Below are 20,993 nucleotides of genomic sequence, written 5' to 3'. Positions count from 1 at the left end.
TTAACTAGTGATTTCTGAGGCTGGTAACTCTGAAGAACTTCCCCTTTTTTTCCTGGAGTGGTGCCAGTTGGATCATATTGTTTAACAATTTTTGTGACTTGAAACTTGCACTTTAAACTTTCAAAATTTCAAAACTTTCTGGTCTGACTGATCTTTATGTCTTAGAGTAAAGATTTTTACCCACTTTGAAGTTGAATATCGCAGTAAATTATGATCTCATAAAGAAACAAAAGGTTTCACCTGTTAACTTCTGACGAGGTCTACTTGTGAAGTGAAAACTATTCCAGGTAAATAACTCATTAGGCTGGTTAAGATATTATCAATAATCTAAATTAAATCTGATTTATAGTTTGGTGATTTCTGTTATGTTCTACTCTAGAGGAAAATGTTAAAAATTTAAATAAAATAAACCAAAGCCAAAAGCCAAAGTTACCCCTTTGCTAGCCTACACTCCACTTAGTAGCCAACACACTGTGACCACTCGCAGCTGAGAGAAATCATTTTCTCCAAAGTGAACGGTTAAATTGTTAAACCTGAAAATAACAGGAAGGTGGAACAGCACTTTGACTGATCAATCATTAACACTCATTGATCTGCCAAAAAATTACTGATATGACTAGAAAATATGGTAACATGGAGACCTAACCTCCACATTATCTACAACTAGCATAAGATAAGCTAACAAGTTTTGTCATGCTAGCTAAGCTAACTGCAGGTTTGTAGTTTTTCAGTGACCATCACAGTCATGGCCAACAGTTTTGGCAATTACAAAAAATGTTTTTTGTCACATCAGTATTTATGGAGATTATTTGTTCTATATTTTTCTATGATGTAGTGCATATCATATACATTCAGTTCAACGTTTGTTAAAGACTTTTATATGCAAATAAACCAAACACACACAAAGAGCCAGTATTTACAGAGTTGACTCTTCTTCATAACTGTATCTGCTGTTCTCTGCAGCATACTGGATATTAGCTTCTGGACCAAATCCTGACTGATGATGAGCTATTCCAGCCTGATCAGTCCTCCAAGTTGGACTTTCTGGACTTCAGCTTGTACGCTCACTTTTTAAAGGCAAACTGTAGATTTTTGATTGAATTAAGATAAAAAAAAAAAAATTCAATTTCATGATCTCTAAGCCACTTTGATGGAAAATGGACAGATCATTCCCAAATTGCCCCTGGAGAAGATGATCTTTAAGAATGTTTTCAGTATGGTGAATGAAAACATAGTTTGGAAACTGATGAAATGCTTAGGATTGTTCACTATATCACAGAAACATGTAAAAATATTGTAGCAAAAATGAAAAACTCAGTGTTGTATACCAAGCAGGTGTTAGTTTCAACTGAATCCAAAAGCATAAAATAGCTTGTTTAATTATTGAACTAGAAATGACTCATTTGTGGCTCTTTACTCTCAAGTATGATAGAAGGTCTGTCATGCATGCAAGCATATGTGTTATATCAAATCAATTAATATTTTGAGTAGTTCATAGTAATTGCGCTTTTTTTTTTCAAAAATTAAACAAAATTCTGTTTTACTGTGTATATTATTTCTACAAAAAAAGAAAAAGAAAGAAAAGAAAAGAAAACAATGCTTGTATTTCTTCTTTGTCTGAGCATACAAAGGCCGGACACAGTATGACTTAACACAATAAGATTCACACATTGCATGAATAAACAGAAGGGTGGGTCTTGGGCTGTTAAACCCAGACAAACAGTGATTACCAGGCCTTCAGAGGGCTTGATGTTGGTGAGGTGAACCAGCTCAAGGTGGGCTGACTGCGAAACCAGCGGGTCCGATGACACACACACAATGTGCTCGCACACCTCCGACAGAGTCTTACACTACAGAAAAGGAGGATAGAACAGGGACAAACAGGGCTTTTATTTAGACAACAAAGAACAAGCCATGTCTTCTAGCTGTCAAAATTAGACTATATTTCTAAGAAACCTCTTAGCCTTGTGCCTCAGCAGCTTCTCCTGCTGTTGCTTTTTCTATTGTAACTTTACCCAGGAAAAGAAACAGGTGGATATTTTTGCAGATTTGCTCTAAACCAAGTGAGAATGATTTGTTGCATATGCATTTTCTTTTCCTATTTACTTATTTACATTATATAGCTTATTTTCTTTCTGTTTTGTGAAAATTGGACAAAACTTTGAGCAATGCAGGCACAAAAAGACCAAGAGCCATGATTTCTCTGTTCATGCGCTTGCCTGCTTGCAGAAGATAAGTAAGCCTAAAAAAAGAGGCTTATTTATTTTACCCCCGTGCAATACGTCCCTGCAGTGCTCCAGTGGCCTTCTGATTTTGAGTCTGATTAAGGTTTGATTTTGGGCAAAGAGCCACTACAAGGTTGGTTCACATTAATCACAAAGATAGCTTTGGCTTTACTTTCTAGATATCTGTGAAATAATTGTCTCCAACCAAATATAATGGGGATTATTTTGCTGCCCACGACACTGAAAAATTGCATCTTAACAAACTTTAAGAGCAACATTTTTTTCCTGGCAGACACAATGAGACTCCATTCAAAATGTTGTCAATAGTTTCAGACATGATTTCCCTAAAAAAAGAAAGTAGCTGGAAGAAAAAGCGCTGAGCGGATGTTTTGGATAATATCTGGCAGAGACTGCCAAACATTTTCACGAACATTTATAAAAGAAACCACAGACGGTGAACTCTTGGTAGGCATCATATTATGGATTTTCACTCCCCAAGAATCTGATCTGTAAAAAAACGAGTGTCCATCTTATACTTTGTGTTTCATTTTGCTGCATTAATCTAACTGAGGGCAGCCATGCTGGCAGCAGAGTACTCTTGACTATGTCTAAATGAATCAGACTCATCGGTCTTCCTCACAGCCGAAATGTCAATTTGTCATAACAGGGAAAGCCCGGGTGAAACTAATAGCATTAACAATGGCTCTGTTCCAGCAATTAGTGAAGCAGAGTTTGACAAATCAGAAGTGTGCTGTGAAAAGGGTCAATTAAACTTTAGCTGCCATCCAATCTTGGGACATGCTGATCTACAGTAATTGGGCTGCTTTGCAGATACTAAATGCTGCTAACATTTTCAAATGTAATTAATGTATTTTTTAAACATCTGAGCAAGGCAAACAAAATTTTAGAACCAAAGCCCAAGGTGGGACAAGTATACCCAACAGCAACTGCAAAGAAAGAAGAAAGTAATTTGGTAATGAAGCAGTAAAACTTTAACAGTAGGTGAATTACATGATTCCCACAGGCACTGATTCTTCAAGGTGCTGGAAACATCTGCAGAGACTTGAATGTCCTCACAAAGATACACTACCATCACCGGTCTGAACCACTGATACAAGACAGAATTAATCCATACTTTGATTATGTTCATGCCAAATTATGACCCTAACATTTGAATGCTGCAGCATAATCAAGACTCATCAGGTCAGGCAACATCTGTTGCCCATACTCTCATTTGTACTCAGTGAGCATACAGCTGGCTTTGGCTGAGGTGGTAGAATGGGTTGTTTGCCAATCAAAAGGTCAGTGGATTGATCCTGAACTTCTCCACTACATGGGCAGGATACTGAACCATGATTTGGCCCCAATCCATGTAGGTGTGGTGTGTGTATAATAGCTGTATAATAACTACATGAATAAGCAGTTATAAATGTACCTAATATGTGTATGTGTTTAGAGTTTGAAAAGAAGATTCTTAACATCTAAATTCAAAAGATAAGGAATTTCTGAATTTCAGTCATATCATGATGAGAACTGACTGCAAATCTCTAATACTGTAGTTAAATTCAGTATCAACATCAGAACAATCAATTGAGCTCATTCAGAGTATTAGATTCAGAAAGAGTAGATCATTTAAATTTCTCTAATTATGTGACTCCAAAGCTCACAGTATATTTACAGTTGGACTTGAGTCAGAACAGTGTTATTTTCATTCTGCCAGTGTCGTGTAAATGCAGTATTAAGGATGAAGCTGAAGCCAGGAGGCAGCTGGCAGCTTGACTGAACTAAAGCTCAACTAAGCCTTGTTCTTCCCATAAAAATACAACAAGCTGTACTTCTGAAACATACGAATCAACTTTAAATAACAAAACATTAAATTGCTTTAAATTAAACAGGAGATATTTTTTTTCTTCCATTACATTTTTTTTGTTACTATTTTAGTCACTTCAAGTCTTCAGTTTTTCATTTTACATATTTTACATGTTGGGGAAAACAATATATTAAGATTCTTGTAAGAACTATTAGTTAAGATTATTTAACATAGCATTGTGCAAAAATACAGGACCTGTTTGAGGCTTGGTTTTACTCTCAAATTTAGAATTTTAAATGAGAGTCGGTACAAAAGTTATGCACTTAGCTGTGATGGTCAAACTTTGGATAAAAAGACTGAATATGAATTAATGTCAATAAATATCTTCACCAAAATATGTGTATGTGTGCCCCTCCCTCTACATCCGCCGCTGCAGGAGAAATTCTGGTAATATAACTGTGTTCAGCTAAAGTAATGGGAACCACTAATCTAACCATCCTCAGATTTAGCAGTGCACCAATTCATGTCCGTAAAATATACCCAAAAAGTAGGAAGTAGATTGGAAAGACAGTTTTTGAAATGAGAGGAGGGACATACAAACCAAAATGCAAATATTTAGGTGTTTTTAATTATGTTTTGCCGGTTGTCTGCCTGGATTAGTTCACAAGTTATGCTTCATTACCTAAATTCTTAGAGTATAGCAGTAGTCATTTAAAATGTATTTGTGTAGGAGCGTTTCCTGGAGTCAACACACGTGAACCTGATGGGAAAAAATGACATGCAATGAAAATGACATGCAATGAAAAAAACTATATAACAGTCTCTGGAAGCCACATTAGCCAGTTGAGGGCTAGATTCAAACTCGCACCAAAAATGTAAGCTGTTCAAGTGTGCTCTTGGTTTTATTGAGCAGTAGATTTATAAAAAGAGGTTTACAAATGGGCACTTTCTTTTAAACAGTAGGTTTAAATGAAATTTTAGCAATCAAAACCTAGATAAAGCTTTCTACGGCAATGGAGTGTTTTTTAGGTTAAACATGACCATTGTCATAAGACTAAAGGAGCTTTAACTTTAAAAGCTCCTTAATCACTACTTTAAGAGTAGTGCCTTAAATATGGAAAAAGGAACTTTGTTATGTAGGTATCCTGTGGCCGACAGTCACACAGGAGGTTACTGTTTCAACATTTTACAGAGATTCACTAGCAGTTTCCTACTGTTTCAAGTCTTTACACTTGGCTAAGCTGAGAGTCCAGGCTATAGCTCCATAAAAGAAAAAAAAGTGATGTTGCTGATTGTCTCTGGCAGGGAGTTTAAGCTTCTGTGTTTGTGTGTGTGTTTTATCAGCAGTTATGAGGGGGATGTGGAAAGAAAAAAAAAGAAAAACAGGATGCTGCCCATCAACACAAAGCAAATACGCGACAGCTGGCCGAGGAAGCAGGACTCACCACATGAAGGATTTTGTTCTCCGTCTCAAACACCGTACAGTCCTACGGGACGAGAGAAATTTAATGTAGCGCAAGCAGTACATCCTGTCTTGCAAACACTCACCATCTCATGCTGCACATGCTGCTACACTACCTACGTATACAGTCTAGGGCTCACATTACTGTACCCCTACCCTTGACAGATAAAAACACGCCCACACAAACAGACACACTTATCTTTTATTTATATACACACACCAGTCATACATAAGACAGACTGTAAAGGACATAAATAGCAAAGAATTGACTCTCGCTCAAGGATGCAGAGGCTGAGGCTGCTGCATCACACCCACACAGACACACCGCTCTTTGGGGATATGGCACAGCAGCTACCCTCTGCCGCACACTTCAAGTGGCGGGGAATAAGAGCTATAAGCCTTCAAAACACACACACAAACAATTCCACACACCTGCTGTACAATGGTGGTGAGCTCCAGGCAGAGCTGAATGACATTATTTCGGGTTACTGAGTAGTCTGCCACTGCAGCAAAGGGAGACCTGGGGGGAAAGATAACACAGCAGTATGTCTTATAATGTTCCTGCAGCATTAGATGATGTGCAGAGGAGATGGACAGGAGCATTGTTACGGGGAGGGGAGGGAGACACGCCACAAACTAGACTCAAACACAGACACGCATGTAAGAATCCCTTTAATTAGTGAGAGAGAGGGAGTTGCTTTAAAACACAATGGTAAATGAATCTGTGCACTCGGTGAACATAAAGCACAACCAAAAATCTGTGAGGCTCGAGCTGCCGCTAATCGCAGTTATTTTCATTATTGACTAATCACTCAATTATTATTTTTTTTTTAAATGTAACTGGAAGTTGTTTGGTCTGTTAACCATCAGTAAATAATAAAATCTATAATTACAAGAGCCTACAATGATGTTGTCAACTAGTTTATTGACTCGAAAGTCCTCATAATTTGGCCTTTTTGTCTTTAAATTGACTAATTAATTAACAATGTCATCTATAATGGGGGGGGGGGGGGGGACAATAATTATTTTGGATTTTGGCCGACTGCAGTATTATTATGATTTATTACTATGAATAAATGCAATGGATAAAAAAAAGGTGTAAAAGCAAAACAAACAAACAAACAAAACAAAAAAACACTGGGCACTATTCAGGCTCATGTGCAACCCTATGCTCTAATGCACATGCTGTTACATGAAACTGGCAAGACAAGAGACAGGAAATTGTTTTACATTGGAAAAAATATTTTGCAAAGTGGGAAACTAACAACAGTTTTTAAGATCAAAATATATGTAGTGTTATGTTTAATATGTAAAATTAAAAGTAATCAAATGACCCTTTTTAAGAATCGTAGAATCGCATACATTATATTTTTTTAAACACAATTGATTACTTGGTATCAATACACTTGCCATACAATCAGAAGCTGAACAACCAAAACTGGCACACAGGTAGATTTTATGTCCCTGAAGGTTCTTTATCTTTATCTCATAGCAACCACCTACCAATGGGCTAAAATGACCTATTTTATGTACTTTTACTAATTTATATGTTTATCATTTTCATTTCATGAAAACTACATATAATTATAACGCCTTGCCTTAAAACTTGAATATCTTGATAAATTAGGACATCACCTAACAGTGGACTATAATGGAATCAATATAGTAGAGTGGAACACAAGTATTGCAGGAGACCCACAAAAATGTGCTAATTTTTATGCAGTCAACCTCATGTTAATCTTGTATTTATTTATATACACAAGATCTAATTAAAAATGTTTTTTTTTTTTTTTAAAAAAGCTTCAAAGTAAATTGGAATACAAAGTACAATGTTTACATCTAAAATGTAGTGGGAGAAAAAGTACCCTGGGGCTGGTGCCACCCCGTGCCCCCACTCTGTACATACCTGTTAACTTTACGACAATGAAAGTAGTTATTACCTTACAAATTTGTAAGGAGAGTATGTTGTTTTTCCTTTTTGTTGTGTTTGTTTGGAGCAAATAAGGAAAAAGAAGAACAAAAAGAAGAGTTTTGTTGTGATGTGGTGGCTTCATCTTTGGTACAGGCTCACAACTGTACTCACAACTTTTCCACTTTATTGATTATTCTTCAAAGGTGAATTGATTGTTTTGTTTGTTGAATATCAGAAATGGTAAGATACACTGACCACATGTTGCCATCTGTCTCGGAGTGGTTTTCAAATCTTAATAAGCCAGTCCTCATTTCCCTGCCTCAGTCTCCATCTCTTCGTTACTGAACGAAACAAAATCAGCACCAGTCCTTTCTTCTTGTTGGCAGCCAGTAGGCTTGTATGTGTCCTGGCTTGTTAGATAGTGGTACAGCTTGAAGGCTTGCTGGTAATTAAATCCACCAGATCTAAAACCAAATCGTTTTGCCAGGACAAGCAGCAGAGAAAAGTGGCAAAGTATCATATTTATGAAGCTCAAAACAGAATGTCTGTTTTTTTGGCTCAATTAACCCATTACCAATTGGCAATTGGCAATTACTGACTTTCTGCAGCACGACAAATATCAATGCTCCATCACTTTATAGCATTAAAAAAAATAAAAATCATCAAATCTATATTTAAAAAGCCAAATTGTTTATGCAACTACTATCTTGTTATCTTGTATGTAATTCACTACTACTGTCAGAAGGAAAGGGTTATGCACTGTTAAGCTGTTATAACGATGATGATATAGAGGAGCTTTGGGAGTCTAGACTTGTTTAATTTATATTTATAAAGATCAATTTTGGTGGTGCAGAGGTTTTAAGAAGTTGAAAACTGGAGCCATAAAGAGTTAATTTGTGGTTAGCTTCCTTAGAGGACTTACAAACACTGGTTTGGAAAACCATAAATGGATGTCTGGACTGAACGCTGGATAGGTGACATGGCAGAACATGTGGGGGTGGATTGTTGAAGCAGAGCTGAAGACTCCTCCACTGTCCACTGGCCTGCACATACTCTTGGCTTTTTAGATGGACATAACAAATTAGTTGCCATCTTGGTGTTTGAAACTAGACATGACGATCAAGTGGCATATCTGACCAAAACTGAGGGATGTTGCAGTTTCATAGTAAAACATGCCCTACTTTCTCATCTATTTCACTCTACATGAAACCCTAATTTACAGAATAAATGAGTTGCAACCAGAGGAGTCACCCTCTGTTAAAGAACAATGCAGAATGAAGGCACTCCTGCATTGGTTTCACTTTGCAGAAGCTCTGTCATTTGGATGCAATCTATGCTCAAACCTCATACTTAACTACAGCCATTAACCGAAACATACCCAATAATAAAAGAAAAGTTTAAGAACAGTAAAAAAACAAAGAGTTTGTTATTTGAATATGAATATGTCTCTGCTGCGAGTATGCAATCCAAACCACTGCAGGTAGGTTTCAGGGGATTGAACAGTAATGCACTTTCTCTAAAGAAAGAGGACACAGCAGCAGTGGACAAAAGACAGAAAGTGCGTTAGTGAACCAGGTAAATAGGCCATCTTGTTCTGAGTGCACCAATTTACACACCTTATACTGACTATTTCTCATTTCAGCTCAGGTTTTAGAAATAAACAAACAAAAAAAGCACAATTTAGACATGGATGTTCTTTCTTTTTTTAATCTGGTTTCGGTCTGAAAGAAATAAATTGTGCGAGAGGAGCTATTAGGCCACTTTGGATTCATTAAGCTACTTTGCCACTGGCATTGTCAATTCCCAATGTCTCCCACATGTCTGTATGCTCGGTCATAGTTTCCACTAAAGTGTGCACACTCTGCTATCAAGTTTGTTTTTATAAAAAACTATTTTTTTTCCTGTGAGAGACGAGCTTCTAAAGCCCCTTTTTGTGCCAACACAATGTTTATAAATGGACCTCTTGTCACACTGAAGCATAATGGACTATTCAGGTATGGAGAAGGTGTTAACGATAAGGTACATGCTGCGGCTAATGGGGTGCTAATGACGGCACACACACACACATACACACACATACATACACATACATACACATACACACACACACAGAGAGAGACGAATCCAAGGAACGTACAGTACTATAAATGTTAGTGCACATTGATGACATATGGGTTGCACATACAACGTAATGAAGTGAATGGAAAGATGCACACTTCCTTCATTGTTCTAAAGACCCAGATTAAAATTCGGCCACAGCCTCTAGTGTATGATTTATCTGTGGTGTGTGTGATTTGGGTCATCAGTATTGAGGCTGAGTGCTATATATATATGCAGGACCTAAGGCTATGCAGACTGTTTGCTAACCACCAGGCCCCAGTCCTCAAACAACAGTTTTTACCCCAACTAGAGTCTATGATGATACTACAGTGTAGGGTACCTTGAGTTTATTAAAACCCCAAAGGTCCAAAAAGCAAACAAAAAAAGATAAATGAGGCAAAGCCACATGGCCCAAATATGTTTGCATTACATTCATAAATCTTTGCATGAAGACATCCCTCGTCCTTCTGAGGAATCCCAATGTTTTTAAGTTTTCTTTCATGTTTGAAAATCCAGTTACAACTGTCTATACATTAATAGCTACATTGTAAACACTTGGTACTAAGGTGTAGTACAGATAAAGATAAAAATGTGCAGCCTTTATTTGTAGTCCAACCTTCCAAACTTACTATTCTTAAAGTCTAACTCCGTCATATCTCAAAAGATAGACATTTTTAAACTCAGTTTAAATAGATCTTTCTAAGGATGCTGACCTCAGAGCTAGCTGCAAATAAATGTAAGTAATCAAAAAAACACACAAAAAAGGATGATGCTTTTGACTCCAGGATGCGCCTGAGAATCATCAGTTTTGAAAATAATCCAGTTATAGTTTTCTGGATCTGGATTCACTGCAAACTAGAACTGCTAGAAGCTAATTTGGCAAACTTTCAAAAGTGAAGTAAATATAGGGTAAACTAAAATGGACATCTCTATAGCTCATAGCTTGACAGACTGAATCTAGCATTCCTCCTGTTTATATCACCCAAAGCATTTTATACTCTTATCATTTATATTTCTACAAGAGTAACTTTCTTTTCTGTCTTCATTTCATTTCAGAAAGACGTTTCCCTTATTTTCCTCTATGAATTTGAATTTGTCACTTAACCTTCAATGTTTGATTGCACCTGTCTGTTTTTTTGAAGGATGATTTTATTTAGTATGCAGGCCATCTTTGAGTGGTTTTGTTTCCTTATGCTAAACCACACTAGGGAATACTCTGGTAGGAGACTGTGACACAACCAGAATTAACCAACAGATTGAAACTGCCATCTTGTTGCCTTTGAAATGATGATTTAGAAGACAGAAGCCAGCCATTCATAATAGTTGGCCCCCTTAAAGTGAATTTGGTGTTCATGATAAGACAGCAATTAGATGGAATTAGTTTAATTCAATTTTCAATTCACTTCAATTTTATTAATAGCACCAAATAACAACAATAGTCACCTTAAGACGATTTATATTGCAACATAAAGACCCTACAATAATACAGAGAACCCCAAAAATCAGAAAACCCCTATGAGCAATCGCTTGGCAACAGTGGGAAGGAAAAACTCCCTTTTAACAGGAAGAAACCTCCAACATACACAGGCTCAGAGAGGTGCGTAGATCTGCCAAAGCTGGTTGAGGGTGAAGGGAGGAAACTGAGTGTAAACTGAAACTAAATGTGTTCGAATTGGCAGTTACATGCAGTCTGTTTCCATCTACATCCACAGAAATTCACATTTATTACTTAGGTTCCAGAGTCTAGCCAGAACGTCATAGGTTTTAACAAATATTCAAAAATTCCTCTACAATGACACTGTTTATGGATCTGTTTTTACATAGAACTATAACCAAAATACAGTCAGATGGCAACCAACCAGCTGAAACAAGTCCCCTATTCCACAGAGACGCATCACAGATGAGATGCGCTCACCGACTCAGCTGACTGAGATTGTTTGCAGTGTGTTTGCAATTAGTCTAGAAATCATATGGAAATAACTATTGAAGCCCTGTCAATCTGACTGAAAGAACTGGGCAACCAGCTGATCACTGCAACTATTGCAGAGAAATTCAATGCAACCACCAGATTTGCCTAGTCACAGTGAGGTTGCCATCCATATTTCACTGTAGTGTACGTTAACCACTAGTTTCGCCGAATGTGTATTCCCTAATTGGTTGCTGTGTCAAATATGTTGAAATGTGAAAATGACTGCAAAGAGATAATGCAAAGAGGTTTCTGGTGCTGTACCAAAAACTGTGACGCAGTGAAAGTGTGAGAAGCACAATGCAGATGAGGAGGTTTTTGGTGCAGCATCCTCTTTGAGACACAGTTCAGCCAAGGATCACCAACCGGTTGGATATTACATATTGTTTCCTTAGTGACGTGTGGATTTGCAGAGGTCACTGACCATTTCTAGGCCTGTGTGACAGAGGCATTAGCCTATGTAATGGGATGTAGTGCTTCTGGGATTTTTGCAAGTGAGTATTTTTTAAGCTAATCACTTCTACCCTTTGTGATTAATTGACTGTGAGCTTGTTGTAAGGTCACAGACCCCATCAGTAGCAAGGCGCTCCTATAGGTGACACTAATAACTCAAATAAAAGGCAATTTCTGGCCTTTCAGATATATAGTCTATATTAAATCATAAACTGAGGATCCCTCTCTGCCATACTGCTATTGTTGTGTGTGACACAATGACTGCGTACCACAGAGGTGAGCAGTGTGATTTGTCTTAAAATGCCTCTGCTTGTCCATCTACAAAGCTAATGACTGTATTTTTTTTTGCTGCATGCTACATCATGCAACGTCATCATCATGTTTGTCCTCCAGAACTCAAGAGCCATAAATCTGCTAAGAAATCACAGAAATAAATGTGCTCCTTGTAACAAGACAGACCTTGCCTGACAATCCGTGTGATTTGAAATTCTCTCCTATATCATAATAAATGTATAGGATTTTTTGATTGCACTATAAACATGACCTGCATATAGATTATTTGGCATGTATTTAACAGCTCCAACCCAGCAACACACCCCATACCTCTAAGTCTCCTTATTCACGAAACTGGTAAAAAAAAAAATAAATAAATAAATACATTTGAAACACTCGAACTGATGCGGGTTTTTTTGTTTTTGCTTGTTTTTTTCAAATCTATCGGAAAATATTTCGCATTTAAAATGCAGTTTCCCGGGCCACGTTATTAATTCATAGGGAGGAGCTTTCAAATGTTCATTTAAAAGAAACCAAAATCGATCAAGTCAGGTAAAAATTATGCCTGGAAGGGGAAAGTAAACATATATGGAGTCTTCAGGGGCAGCAAAAAGATTGTGTGTACTCTACCCACGCTGTTATTTTATACATGAAAAGGTTGCAAAATGTCTTTTTAAGTCATTTTGGGAGAAGCTGCTGCACATTTGCAATCTGAGCGCTGAACCGCTGCTGCACTTTTCCTCCGTCCCCGAGAGGTCTAATAAGCAGCAATCAGAAGGAGATGAAAGTTCATTTTTAACACATTTTAAACCAATTTGCTTCTGTTGCGTACCTTATAAGATGAAACCATCCTGCCGTTACAAATTCAGGGCAGCTTTTAGCCTGATGTGCTCACCTTTTCCACATTGTTAGGATCCCCTAATGAATTCATTACTTTCAGTAACCAAAAAGGTCTGACTTCAGTAACAAAATAATCTTGTTCTGCTCACACATTTCTTCTCTCCTGACTGTAAAGATCAATTTTATAAGATGTTATTTCATCAAAATAAAGCTTTAGTGGGATCATATTGGTGTCATCAATTTCAAATCACTTGTGTTTCCTCACAAACCTGGAAAATGTTCTTTTGTCTTTTGTTGTATAATCTGCATGATAAAAACATCTTTAAAAAATGAGTTGTTGCACAGTATCTCACAACTGAAGAACAGAAAGCTCTGCTGAGTCTACCCCTATCTCAATGTCGCTTTGCCATTTTCAATTGCATCACTTTGCGTGGGCGACCGCGTGTGCACTTGCATAAGTGCGTGTCAGTGCGTGCCGAGGTGGGTGTTTGTCTGCGAGTGTGTGTTTTTACGAGGCCGTGGGCGTTTCTATGTGTCTGAGGCTCTATGCATTAATGTTTGTTTTGTGGCCTAGCTGGCTTGAGGACAGGTGTGGGTGCCTGGCATTTCAAGAACCGATGTCAAAGACCTTTAGTTGTGTAGCTTATGTGTGTGCTGTGCGCAGAAGATCGTGTCGAGTCATGAATAAATGAAGTGACAGACAACAGAAGAGAGTGAGGAGAGAAGCATGGTGAGAGCGAAAAACGTCTGAGATTATCCCTTTACAAAAAAAAAAAAAAAAAACATATTTCACAAAAACGATGTCAACAACCAACATCTGCAGGAGGGAGCTTGTGTTTTGCAGATTGGTGCTTTCCTTGTACAAAACAGAGAAGTGAGAGAGGATTTGTTACTACAGTCACTATTTTAGTTTTTTCCTAAACATTTCTTTTAGATTAACTGATTTTTTGGATTTGTACATAAGGTCCCAAAATAAGGACAAATGGACACCAAGTTAAGTTTTCAGTTAAGGTTACATCACATATTACAGAAACTGAAATGCACTTCTTTGTCTTTCAGATTATGATTACACAAGTAGATCTCAGTATATTATAATATAATCACTTTTAATTTGGATGCTCATGGTTCACAGCACATGAAAATCTGAACTCCAGTATGCGAAATTATTAAAAAAATATTATTAAAAATACTGCTGGCAGCCAATGGTATCCCCTCATCCTTCATACCATACCATAGGTATACCTATGGTATGAATTTCAAATTCCCACATTGCCTTGTTCTTGTTATTGCATGCAGAAGATTTTCTGAAAACTTGACCTCTGACCTCTAACCTTGAGGTCAAGGTTACTGAGATTCAAACTGGCCCGAGATGTTTAGTAGATAGACCTATGGTATCAATTAAAAACTCCTAGGTGACGTTCTTCTTCAGTTATCTCATTCACAAACTTGGGTTTCCATATTGCTTGCCTGCCTACCCAGCAGGATGACAACAATACCTCAATCAACCTTATGACTGAGGGATAAAAAAGGATTTTTAATACTGAAATGAAAAGCATGATCATTTACACACTCAGCACTTGGTTAGGTTTTCATGAATTTCTGTATCAGTTTAGTTTGGCATGTAGTGGGTCAGCTTTTGACAGGTGTGCTCAAAGTCCATGTTGCTTCGAAAGTGGCCTTTAAGCTAATTTGAGTGGAGTCTTTCACATCTTCCTCCTGACAGTACCCATGGATTCTGTGTGAGGTCCAAGACAGATGACTTGGCTAGCAAATCATGCACAGTGATAACATGGTCAGAAAACCATTCTGTAGTAGATTTGGCAATGTGGTAGGGTGCTAAGTCATGCTAGAAAATAAAATCAGCATCTTCATTAAGGTTGAAAGCAAATGGCTGCATTGACTTTGGACCAACCACCACCAAGACCAGCACATGACATGGGACACCAGATCGGAGACATCTGAAAGATCACACTTTGCTTAAAAAAATTCGGATTCTGAGTTTCTTGACTCTTCCATCCAACCCTAGGACATTGATTTCCCAATGAGAAGCAAAGCTTATTTTCATTTTTAAAAAAGGACTTTGGACCACTAAGCAGCACTCCAGTTCTTTTTCTCCATATGCCACGATGCTTCTACTATTTTCTCTGGTTCAAGACTGGCTTGAAATTAAGAATGTGAAAGCTGTAGCTTTTTTTTCCTGAAGACGTGTGCTCGTGGTAACTCTTGATGCTCTGACTAAAGTTCTTGAATCCACTTTTCTCGACAGTCCTCTTGAGGGTGCAGCTATCCCTATTGATTACACATTTGTTTCTTACCACGCTTTTCTCTTCCGGTCAACTTTCCATTACCATGCTTTGATAGGCACTCTGTGAACAGCCAGCCTTTTCGGCAATGACCTTTTATGGTCATGGAGTTTTGCAACTGGGGTCAATTACTTTAATCAGCTGCTAAAATTCGACATGTTCGATTGTGCTTACTGGCATCGTGTCTTTTACAACAAAGTACCGTTGCATTTGTGTTATCAGTGTCTCTTCACTTTTTGTCACAAGGGATGGTGCTGGACAAACTGCCTTGGACTGTAAAGTGTTGCACTGTGCATATGGCACTGCTTAAGATGGTAAAAATGAGCCACGCTGCTACCCGTCTTTGTGGTAACATGTTTGCAACACCATTTGCAGTGTGTGCTACTTTGCTTCTTTGAAGGCCTTTAAAGAGGCTCTGATCCTTCTTTTCAAACAATGTCCTCATCTTTTGAGCCTTGGGCTGTGTCACTTGGTATTTCTTGTTTGACAGCAGGTTTTCATGAACATTTTTTGTTGTCGTGGTTCTGGGTCTTGGACCTGGTGTTTTTGTGTTTAGTTTGGAATTTTGTTACATCTTCATTGTTTTAGGCTTTGAGAATTTTTTTTATGTTCCTAGATTCTATTTATATATTTGCTCATTAGTTATTCTCATTCCCATATTGTTTTTCCAATGTATTATGAATACCTAGTTTAGTTTAGATAGGTTTAATAGTTCCCTTAGTGTTGCCCTACTGTCCTTAGTCACATCTCTGTATTTTTTTATGTTAGTATGCTCCATGTTAAGTCTGCCATGTCCCCATGTTTGTTTACCTTTTTTCCGTGTCAATCTTGTGTGTCTTAGTCTCAATATGTTTGTGCTTCCTGTTTTATTTTGATAGTCCCTCATCCCACATGCTTTATGTTCACTTTTGCTTCCCCTGTCTCATTATGTCTAATTTGGTCCAGCTGTGTTTCCCAGCTGTCTCAATCACCCTCCTGTTGTGTCAGTCTCCCTTTGTCAGCACGTTCCCAGTGTTTCCCACTTCCTTGTATCTCGTTGTATTTTTCCAAGTTTAGTTAATGTAATTTAAAGTTTTCACTTCATTTTTGTATTTAATGCTTAGTCTTTTGTTTGTGGATTATCAGCCAAAGAACCACTCGCCTTTTGTTAAGATTATTCTGTCTCCAGACATCTGCATTTGGGTCCTCCACATCGGACTCAGTCTGCTCTTCCTGCAGACCTTGACAATTTTGTCAGTCATTCATTCCTAACGTACTTGTGTGTACGGCTTCAATAGAGCAAACATTAGCACATGTGCTGCTGCAGGCTGCTCCTCCTACGCTCTATGTCAACATAATCTGACATGGTTATAACTCTGTTTCCACCACATGACTGGTTTGGTGCTACTCTCATTATCAATGACCTTACTTTTCATCGGTCAAAACATGGATGGACAAGTTCTTTCGACTTTACATTTAACCCATCTTATATTTCTGTCAAGTAAAAGCTGTTTCACAATAATGATCTTTATTGTTTTATTGCCCAGACCTAGATACACAGTATTTATATTCACTCAAACATGATGAGAAATATTTGAATAGTCTGAGATACGAGATTCCTTTCATACAGCATCGTACAAACAGTGCAAATATTTCACATTGCATGTCATGGATGAGTTAATATTTAAGTTTAAATTTGTGAGTTAAATTACAAAATAAAATTTAAATTAACTCACGTGATATTCGGTCTTTTGAGACACAGAAGTAATGGTGGGAAAGTCATTCCCAGTATACCTTTCTAGCCTGAGGGTTATATGCATAACTGGTCCACTGTAATGTGAAACTGACATAAAAAATGTTTAAATAATTTATGAACACTCATAAATTGCTATTATTGTTTTGTTCATTTATTTATATTAACCCTACCTACAGACCCCAGAGGTACTTTTTTAATCATATGTGATTTAATTATATTACATTTCATGTATTTTTCCAAGTTTTCATCACTCTGTAAATCACTTTGTTCCCAGCTATTTTGAATCATTGCGTTCTCTTGTATTTTAATCAGTGTTTTATTATGTTTTAATACAAATGCATCTGCAGAAATCTTCTGAGACCCCAGTCAGAGCACCCAATTCTGCCTACACTGCAAAAAAAAATTCCATATTTAATGTTGTTATTTTGACATTTGTTTCAAAGTAATTTGATCAAATAATGTAGAACAAAAGCTGAGCAAACCCAAAATATCTAGTGACTGACCACTGAAGTCTTATTGACTTTCTTAACTTAAGTCAATACAGTATGTCATCTCATCAAAATATCACTGCAAAGCCTTCTGAGCTCTCTGGGTCCCGTTTTAATAAATGTAATAGACAAATTTATTGAGTTATGTTCATGGAGGGCCCTAATTAAAAGCATTGCACAGTATAAGTGCCTGCAGCATGTGGTGTTAATCGCCCTACATAAACACTGTTAATTTTTTCATCATGGACATATTGAACAATCCTAATTTGAACAGCCTTTATTATGACAGAAGATCGTACTCAGAACAAGTTTTCTATCTATTTTTGTGCTAATAAACAAATCCAAACCGAGACAGTAGCATCGGGGTGGTGTCTGATAACTTCAGTCTTGCAACAGGTGGTCTGGCCCGGATCTCAACATCACAGAGTCTGGGATCAGGCTCCATGATGGTGAGGATCAGACAGAAGACACTGAGACAGCCTAAACTCACAGAAGAGTCTCGGAAAAACATCACCTGCCAAGTGTACCGAGGAGAATTGGTCTTGTTGCAAAGACAAATATTGATTTGATTTAGGTTTCAAAGAGCTGCATGGCTTGGCTAAAATCTGAAGTTTGACGTAGTTCACATTTTTATCTCTCGCATGACTAGATCTGCTGTCATACAAGTGAATCATTGAATAACACAAACAGTCTGCAAGCATGGAAATCCTCAGATTTCGAGCATATACCCTATGGCACACCACAAAGGGTAAATCATAAAATCTGTTTGTACAACTAAAGCACCAACCTGCATCATCTCTCCTTTGGATAAACACACCGCGTCTGTGCGCAAAGACAAATTTAGAGAGTATATTCACCTGTCCAGCCAGGCCAGCAGGCTCTTGGCAGCGGTGATGAGGTCGACCACAGAGGTCAGCAGATCATTGGGGAGGCGCCGCGAGCTCCTGCTCTCTGATTGGCTGCTCCGACGCCGTCCGGAAATGAAGTTCTGCAGGTTCTTGGCTGAGGCGCCGAGCTTGTGAGCCAGAGTCCTGACGCTCTCTGTCTCCAGCCCTGAGTTCTAGATGTAAACAAAGATATAAACATGAACAGCGAACCTTCATGAATACAAATTATTTGTCAGCAGGTTTGCCAGCTTTTATTAAGATTTTGCTGCATATTGGTCAATTTTATTGTAAAAAAATAAGCTCCATTTTGTCTTTTATTGTCTTCCACGATGGAGGCGACTAAAATGATGGATATGAATGACTCACAATGACTAAAATGGTTGTTGGAATTATTCAGAGAACGCAGTCTGAGTGGGTGATGATGATGATTATCGTGACATTTATCTAGTTTTCCTGAGATTTCTTTTCTTTTTTGGAATAATTGTCTGAATGAATATGTGACCAGGCTGCTGGAAGCCATTTTCATCATCTGCTCTGCCCTCATGTTAAAATCTGCTTGTAGGAACTTTAATTCAGATTTATTGACTGGAGATGTCAGAGATGTGGAGCAAACAGCACACAACGCAGAGAAGACAAAAGCACTGCACAGAGAAGGGTGACAAGTTCAGTTCAGTCGAGAGTGCTACAAAAAGACTGTTGTTTTGCGCTGCGTTAAATTCGGTTTCACAGTATGGATCTACCCTTTAATGTGCATACATGGGAAGTCAGAAGCAGGGAGCGCAGCAGGAAGAACCTCACATAGCACAGAGCAGAGATTAATGACAACACATTCAGCACAGATTCAGTCAGATACAGTGAGAAAAGGAGGAGCTGGAGTGGAGGGCGGGCTGAAAACTAAAGCAGCTAAAATAGCCACACCCATCAATTGGGTGTGTAGAAGGGTATCAGTGGGCTGGCGCTGAGATGACATGGATAACTTAATGGTCTGGCTAAACTAACAGTTTGCCCAATTTACTATTTTGGTATTTGAGGAAATTATTTTTCTTCTTTTTAAGATGTACTTTTGCTAAACTGGTTTCATCTTCCTTATAATCTTATATCTAAAAACAATGCTAATCATCTTAAGTTGACTTTATTTTTGCTGTCCTCATTTGAATGACTTATTTGTAACTCATTTTTTATGATTCATATATTGCCGCCTTAGTTTCAGTGTTGCTTGCTTTGTACAGCTGATGTTGATGTTCTGCCAGATATTCCTTAAAAAAGGAGGTTGCTAACCCTGAATCAATTTTTCTAATAAACATAAATTCATGTTTCTCAAGCCAAAAAAGTATTCATTGCATTAATTTCGAACTCCGAATGTTCAAAACGAGGCTATTTGTTTTTACTTTGAGATAGGGACAATTAGGAAATGCCAGGGTTTAACGGAGGACACTAACACATTACTGGCAGTGGCATACATTAAAGCTGCAGCTGTAGAGACTGCTAATGAGAGCTCAGCACTACAGTGAAGCACAAAGCAGAACACACAAACTCACCAGGGCACAGAGCAAGTCGACAGCCTCCAGAATGAGCTCCTGGTGTCCGATGCGAGAGACTCCCAGCTCCTCAAGTTCGGCGTGGCTAATCCTCAGCAGCCGCTCCCCACAAACACCTCCGCGCTCAAAGACACACACATACTGTTGCAAGCAGTCGTCCAGACCTGCAATAGACAAGCACATTATCAAGGTTGCTCGCAAGAGACACATTCACATTTGTTCCAAAACCTACTACTGGGATCACAACCTTCACCTTCAGCCTCTGGATTCCAATCAGTTTAAATGGTCAAAAAGGGACCCAAACAAGAAGAAGTGCTAAAGTTTTTAAACACCTGGGACTCTCCAGGAGCTTTTAGAACTGAAGATAAGAGCACCTTTCAGATAAGAGGTCTTCTTGAAGAATCTAAAAAGAAGTACAGGTGCCTTCAACACAAGCGCTTCAGACAACTTAAGACCTACTTTTATGGGTTCGAATAGCTTCCTAATTATTGGCATGAATTTAGCTGTAATACATTTTAGAGTGATGGGATAAAAATAATGCAAACACATTTATATACACCTATTCTTCATAACTGAATTAATATTACATGTAAAATTAAATGTGCATGTTTTTAACCCCCATCTAGAGAGTTTTGGCTTGAATCACAATTTCAGAGATAATGGATACAGAGATGTCTGCCTTCTCTTAAAAATAATGGAGTCAAAAAAGCACTTTGTCAAAGTGCCAAGAAAAAATAAATCAATTAAAAGATGATATTTGAAAAATTTCACTTTTATTCTAAAGAAATTAATAAATAATTTAAAAAAAACATTCACTTTCATGTGACAAGATTCACAGGAACTTTTATCCTTCTGCCAAATCACACGCATCAGAAGAAAGCGTGCCTCTCCCTGTGCTTGTCAGATGGCAGGATGGCTTCCCCCTCTCAGCTGTAATGCTAGCTAGCTGCATGCTCCTGATATACTTAGAGGAGGGCTACCTGCACCAACAGTTTAAATAT

The 20,993-nt window shown here is 37.9% G+C and overlaps 1 protein-coding gene across 2 annotated transcripts in view; it reads right to left on the bottom strand.

The window, feature by feature from the left end:
- Positions 1–20,993, bottom strand: part of cnksr2a (connector enhancer of kinase suppressor of Ras 2a) — a 90,126-nt gene that overhangs the window by 40,149 nt on the left and 28,984 nt on the right. For both annotated transcript variants that reach the window (XM_026180127.2, XM_026180125.2), the window contains exons 2-6: positions 19,993–20,156; positions 18,425–18,627; positions 5,930–6,017; positions 5,481–5,522; positions 1,731–1,850 (exon numbers count right to left, since the gene is read on the bottom strand). In XM_026180127.2, the coding sequence (XP_026035912.1) occupies positions 1,731–1,850; positions 5,481–5,522; positions 5,930–6,017; positions 18,425–18,627; positions 19,993–20,156 (617 nt within the window). The remainder of the gene's footprint in view (positions 1–1,730; positions 1,851–5,480; positions 5,523–5,929; positions 6,018–18,424; positions 18,628–19,992; positions 20,157–20,993) is intronic.

This window comes from Astatotilapia calliptera, chromosome 9 (assembly GCF_964374335.1).
Source record: "Astatotilapia calliptera chromosome 9, fAstCal68.1, whole genome shotgun sequence".
In the NCBI taxonomy this organism is placed as follows: domain Eukaryota; kingdom Metazoa; phylum Chordata; class Actinopteri; order Cichliformes; family Cichlidae; genus Astatotilapia; species Astatotilapia calliptera.
Note: the sequence above shows the minus strand (reverse complement) of the source record. Positions and strands in the feature narration are given on the sequence as shown.